Source organism: Sitophilus oryzae, unplaced genomic scaffold, assembly GCF_002938485.1.
Source record: "Sitophilus oryzae breed Bouriz unplaced genomic scaffold, Soryzae_2.0 scaffold_302_pilon_pilon, whole genome shotgun sequence".
Lineage (NCBI taxonomy): Eukaryota > Metazoa > Arthropoda > Insecta > Coleoptera > Curculionidae > Sitophilus > Sitophilus oryzae.
This window is the reverse complement of record NW_022146866.1, coordinates 2,528,592-2,535,605: the sequence shown is the minus strand read 5'-3', so window position 1 is coordinate 2,535,605 and position 7,014 is coordinate 2,528,592. Positions and strand designations below refer to the sequence as shown.

General features: G+C 34.8%; 1 protein-coding gene across 1 annotated transcript; it reads right to left on the bottom strand.

Annotated features, from left to right (window-relative positions):
- Window positions 1-2,295: 2,295 nt before the first annotated feature.
- LOC115884584 lies at window positions 2,296-4,001 on the bottom strand. The gene is made up of 2 exons (XM_030903208.1): window positions 3,711-4,001; window positions 2,296-3,141 (listed from the first exon to the last, which is right to left on the bottom strand). Exons 1-2 carry the CDS (start codon window positions 3,999-4,001, stop codon window positions 2,296-2,298), a joined length of 1,137 nt encoding a protein of 378 aa, XP_030759068.1.
- Window positions 4,002-7,014: the final 3,013 nt, after the last annotated feature.

Sequence of the window (7,014 nt, the reverse complement as noted above, 5' to 3'; positions counted from 1 at the left end):
TAGAACACTGTCAGCACTGTATATACTATACAGTAATATCCGGAAATTCCTACACAGAAGGAAATAAAAAGTATTTTAATTTTTTCAGAAATTTTAATTTTTCATAAAATAGTCTGCCTCTAGGACACTATTAAGTAAACGTCAAGCTTTCAATATGTCGTCTTCAAAAACATAGTTCATATCGTAGAAACTTTTAGTCGCGTAATTAAGCTTGACCAGCAAAGCGTTGCCCACTCTTACATATTTTCTTTTAATCAAAATATTTTAAGAAAAAAAATAAATTAATTATAAATAATATATAAACAGTTATTATTTACATCAACAAAACTCACCTCTTTAACAGTACTTAAGAGACATAAAGAGACATAAATGAATAGAACAATGCACACTATCCGTTCCGTTTCCCTTCCGTTCCATATCCTTTCCTTCCGTACATTTTTTTGGCGTACGGACTGAAGCGTATCGGAAACAGCGTTGTCAAGTTCTTACATTTGTGTTTCTTTCACCTCTTAATTATATCTATTACCTTTGTCAAAAGGTACATACCTACTTTTAAAATAAAACTTTCGTAATGATATAAATTCTACAATAAAAAGTATGGAACTGATACGGAACGGAAGTTTACGTATAGCATCAGAACAATAAAAAAAAAAAATATATATATATATATATATATATATATATATATATATATATATATATATATATATATATATATATATATATATATATATATATACATATGCAAACGAAGCAAACGAGGCACAAAGGCGCCATTTGCAGCTGGTCCGGCAGTAGCTTACAATTTGAAGCGTTACTACCGAAACCGCCGCGGAGGCGTTCCAACACGCCTCGCCGCTATCACCCTGGCCCAGAGAAAACAATAAACAAAGGAAGTTATCGTGGAAACTATAAAAAAACCGGCCGGACCGGAAACCTGGCCGGACCAGCTGCAAATGGCGCCTTTGTGCCTCGTTTGCTTCTCCTTTTCTTTCTCTTTTTTCAGGATCGCTAGTTCATCGTTGCTGATTCCTCCCGTATTGATGAAGCCGGAAGGCAGAAACACTGAGTGTCTACGGGTAGTCATGTTTTAGTCATGTATCATGACTAATCTTTCTGTGGACTTGCCCAATAAATTCTTTCTTCGTTTTTTTTATAGTTTCCACGATAACTTCCTTTGTTTATATATATATATATATATATATATATATATATATATATATATATATATATATATATATATATATATATATATATATATATATATATATATATAAGCAAGTCATTCATTGGATACCACCTGGTAAACGAAAGAGAGGACGTCCCAAGAAAACATTCTCTTTCGTTTACCAGGTGGTATCCAATGAATGACTTGCTTTGGAGTTCTTTCAATTTGCATTCTCTGAACGTGGCCGTACCATATTAATTGTTTTTGTTCTATATCATTTACTATTGTTCCCTCTATTCCCATCTGTTGTCTAATGTCTTCATTTCTGATCTTATCCCTCCGTGAAATTCTCATTGCTCTTCTAATCGCGTCCATTTCTGTTGTCTCTAATTTCTTTTTATTCCTTTCAGTGAGTCGCCATGTTTCACATCCATAGAGTAATATGCTATTAACTAGTGTCTCGTATATATTATATTTCCTGTTTTTTGTAATTTCAGTACTCCATAGAATGCCATTTATGCATCTGATAACTCTTCGTGCCTCTATTACTCTGTTGTTTATTTCTCTATCGTCCGTTCCATCTCCTGTAAATATCGATCCCAGGTACCTGTAATCTTCACATGCCCTAATTTCCGTATTATTGTCCAAAATAAGATTTTCTGTATTGGATCCAATTGGAAGGTGTTTTGTTTTTTCTGTATTTACTGTGAGACCCCATTTAGCGTATTCTTCAATTATTTTCTGCACCATATATTCCATGTCATCTTTGTCGTTTGCAATTATGGCCTGGTCGTCTGCAAATTGCAAGGTGTATAGGCATATGTCATTTAGTTCTATACCCATTCCGTTACATTTTCTTTTCCATAGATATAAGGCCTTGGTAATATAAATTTTAAATAGTGTTGGGGATATACAGCAACACTGTCGGAGCCCTTTAGTGATAGAAATTTCCTCTGAGAGACCGTTGACCGTTTTTATTTGTGATTTTCCTCCATGGTAAAGATTTTGTACAGCTTTTATCAGAGCTGCGTTAATTCTTGGTTCGTGCAATACTTCCCATAATTTTATTATTGGTACTGTATCATATGCTTTTTGTAGATCGATGAATGTTATATGAGCTTCCTGGTTCATTGCACATTCTGCTCTTCTTCTTCGTAGCTGGAGTATTCCTCTTCAATTAAGTTCCTCAGTATCCTTCCATAGAGGCGACTCATAGTGCTGGTGACCGAAATTTTCCTGTAGTTATTGGGATCCTTCCTTGAGCCCTTTTTATATATAGAGGAGATATATGCTTTTTTCCACTGTTCAGGTACTGGATGACCATTTAAGCACAGGTTAACTATGTTTGTTAACATTGTAAATAGTTTTTTGCTTCCAGATTTTATGAGTTCCGCATATACTGGGCCCACTGGGCCACATGCTCTTCCATTCTTTAAAGACATTATAGCGGTCTTTATTTTGTTGGTATCCACATAGATTTCCTCTCCTTCAATGTTTATTTCTGGCTGTGGCGGTTCTTGATACTCAGGTCTGTTCTCTGACAACAATTTGGAATAATATTTCACCCATTCTTTGTTGGTTATTATTTCTATAAGGGCTGACTCCTGGTTTTCAGTTGTTGTTGTTTTTATAAATCTCCATACTTCCGTATTCCTTCTTCCGCCTATATACGTATTAATTTCTTTGCATTTGCCATCCCACACTTTATTCTTTTCTTCTTTTACCATTCTCCTCACCTCATTTTTCTTGTCATTATAAGTGCGCTTGTCTAGTTCAGATTTCGAATTTAGCCATTTAAAATACAGTATCTTTTTTTCCTCTACAAGTTCAGTCCACCACAACTTTCTGCTCTTTCTTCTCGCTTTTATTCCTAATGCTTCCTCTGCGGCTCCATGAATACTGTCAATTATATTATTGTATGTTAGGTGAAAAGGCCTTTCCGAATCTTCTATAAGTTTTTCATCAAGCCTGTTCTGATAAAGATATTTGACGCTGTCATGCGAGACTTTCTAAATTATATCTTACTGTGGTAACTGGCTTCGTTCTTCCTGTTTTTTCTTGATTGTTTTGTTTAATTTGATATGGTGGAAAGAGAATTTTTGATCTTAAAAGGTAATGATCTGAGTGGTGTGCGGTGCCCCTTAGGATTCTTATATCATTAATTTTTATGTTGTTACTTTGTTTTGTAATTATATAATCTATTATTGATTTTAGGTCACGTGTTGGTTGAATCCAAGTATATTTATGAATTTGTTTATGTTTAAAGAAACCATTTTTTATTGTTAAGTTGTTATACTCGCATATGTCAATAAGCCTATTACCGTTGTCATTGATATTTTCTTCTCCGTAAGGGCCTATGATTTTATTATTTTCTTTTCTTCCTGTTCGGCTATTAAATCACCCCAGCAAAACTAAATCTCTCGTATTTCCAATGTCACTAATTATCTCATGGAGCTTAGTGAAAAACTGGTTCTTAATTACTACAGTCTCGTCATCAGATGGAGCATTAGGTGTATATGCTATTCTATATTGATAATCTCACATTTCTAAGTTTTAAATTTAATCTGATAATATTTTCATCTATACCTTCCCAATCTGTAATATTTTTCTTAAACTTGTTCTTTATAAGTACAGAAACACCTCTTTTAGCACGTTGATCTTTGGGCACTCCGCTATAATAATGAAGATAGTTTCCTATTATTTCAGACCCACTACCTTTCTTTTTGGTTTCTGTTAATGTAATTATATCTAATTCTAATTTTTCTAAATCTTTGATTATAATTTCACGTTTATTTCTTATGTGGCCTTGTACATTCCACGTCCCAAATTGCATAGTCCTTTTTTGTTGCCGTTGTCGTTTTCCTTGTAATCCGTCCGTTACTCCGAGGCTTTGTTTAGGCTTTTTAGTATTTAAAACGTTTTTCCAAGTGTTGAAGTATTAGTCCAACGCCTTAACCCCCAACTTGGAGGACCGGGTAATTTTTAATCAAGGTTTTCTTCCTCTAGCCTTTGATGATCCAACACCGAACTACAAGGCAGCAGCTTCGTTTGTACCCTCAACAGGGGCCCTTACAGGGTGCTATCATCTGGGCCAGATGAACCCTGGTTTTTTAACGAGGTTGTTACTCCTCCCCCTCGCCCTTTTGCAACCTGGCTTGGGACAGGCTTTGGCGGGTTTTGGCAATAAAAAATACGGAACGGATATGGAATGGATATGGAGTGGAAACGGAAGGTATAGTGAGAATCAACCTTAAAGTATCACAACAGGATATATTTAAACCAAAACTCGTAAAACAAAACTAAAGTTTCAAAACGAAATGACAATGTCAGGATATAAATAAATAAATGTGGCAACTCGACATCTTTTACAGCAGAGCTACCACCTGAATCGCTAGCGTAAATTTTAAATTCCAGTTAGTCAGCACGACGCCGAATATGTCCATTCAAAAAATTTCGAATTTTCAATTTTTTTTTCTTGAAAAAAAAACTCATAGGCGTGTTTCTGGGGTTGAACTATAGTTCAACCCCAGAAACACGCCTGGTATACTACCGGTTAAAATACTTGCACTTATTTCTGGGACACCCTGTATAAAAACTAGAAAAACAAAATTTTGTTAAATATGTTTTATACTTCAGAAAAGTCTCTAAATTTTCACAAACCATAAGGTTATTTAATATCACGAAATTAAGCTATACAAAATTAATTTCTCGAGGATCAAGCACCCTCTGAAAAATTAAGCGATAGCAAGCTTGGTCTATTCCTTATTAATATTCAGTCCTTAAGACATAAAACAGATGAATTATATCTTTTACTAGAAGAACTTGAATTTCCAGATATCATTGCCATAACTGAGCACTGGTTGAATTTTAATGAGCCTGTGTTTGTTAAAAATTATACCACAGTAGCCAGATTTAATAGAACAAATTTTTCTCATGGAGGTACTATGATAATGTCTTTAAACAACGACTTTTCCGGGGTAACTAGGTACAATGATTTGTTATCTGAAAAAGTATTCGAATTTTCCATTGTCCACCATAATGCTTATCACCTTTACATTATTTGTATTTATAGAACACCTGACTCTGACGTGCAATTATTCTGTCATAATCTACTAAGCTTGCTTGAGTCCCTGCCCTTAAAAAGCAAATTAATTTTGTGTGGTGATCTTAATATTGACTTTCTCAGTGTATGTGCTGCTCAGGAGTTTCTTCAGTCCATTTTTGATTCTTTTGGAATAGCCATGCATGTAGGCTCACCTACCAGAATATCCAATACCAGTTCTAGTACTATAGACTATGTTGTGTCATCTTTTGATCCTAACTCCATCACCTGCAACGTCTTTAGCTCGGGTCTCTCTAATCATGAAGCAGTTTTAACTGAATTTTCGATAAAGTCCAAAATCAAAAATGCCCCTCGTAAATCATGCCGTATTTTTTCTGAAAAGAATACTCAAAAGTTCAGACACTTATGTAAAATAACCAACTGGGATACTAGCTCTTATGATGCCGACACCGAATTTTCTATTTTCGTAAAAACATTAACCAGTCTAGCGTTTAAATCCTTTCCTCTTAGGCCTATAAAAAATAAGCATAATAAACCTTGGATCACTAAAGGTCTACGCATATCTTCTAAAAACATGCGTTCATTATCTCACTTAAAAAATTCTCAGACAGTCTCTTCTTCCACAAATACGTAAAACTATACAGAAAAATTTATCATAAGACTATAAGTGCCGCTAAGGACCTTTATTATAATAGGAGAATAGTCAATTATGGTAATGTTGCTAAAGAAACATGGTCTATTGTGAATGAATTGAGAAACAAAGCTTTTCTTCGTCTAGCAATATCTCTACCTCACCTGAGAACCTTAAAGATTACTTTGTAAATGTAGCGAAAAACTTAACTAATACCATATGTCCTCCTCATGATCCACTTTCTTATCTCTCTAATGATAATGTAAACTTACACAGTTTCTTTTTTCGCCCGTAGTTCTTGAAGAGCTTCGCAGTACAATTAATACCATCAAAAATAAATCCTCTTCTGGGACCGACGGGCTAACTTTAAAAATGTTTTCGAATCTGCCAGAAAGCACTCTGAATCACCTAACAACTTTAATAAACATGTCGTTCCAAAATGGTATTTTTCCAAAATGGCTTAAGACGGCAATAATCATTCCTCTGCACAAAGGAGGAGACAAAGATGAAGCTTCTAACTATCGCCCAATTGCACTCCTTCCAACGCTATCTAAGATCATAGAAAGGTTGGTTAAAAGAAGGCTGGTATCTTTTCTGTTTAAGTACAAAATACTTACTCAATATCAATTTGGATTTCTAAGCAACAAGTCCACAAATGACGCTATGTTTTCCCTCCTTAATAAAGTTTACTCCAGCCTAAACAACCATCATTCTACAGCAACAATTTTCTGTGATTTTTCTAAGGCGTTCGATTGTGTAAGTCATAAGATCCTAATTAATATATATAATAATAAACTGCAGCACTATGGGTTCAGGGGATCATCTCTCGAATGGTTTAAGTCGTATCTGAGCAACAGAAGTCAACTTGTGAGGGTGGATACCACGTTGTCTTCTAGCAAGCCAATAGAATGTGGAGTACCACAAGGCTCAGTACTAGGCCCTATTCTTTTTCTTCTTTTTATTAACGACATTGCTAACATAAACATCGGTGGCAAAATATGTATTTTTGCGGACGACACTAGCTTCACTTGGAGCAACAAGGACATCACGGCACTTCATAGGATTATATCAAATGACTTAATCACCATTAAATCTTGGTGCGATTCGAACCTCCTGAGTCTCAACATTTCTAAAACTAAAGCTTTGTCGTAT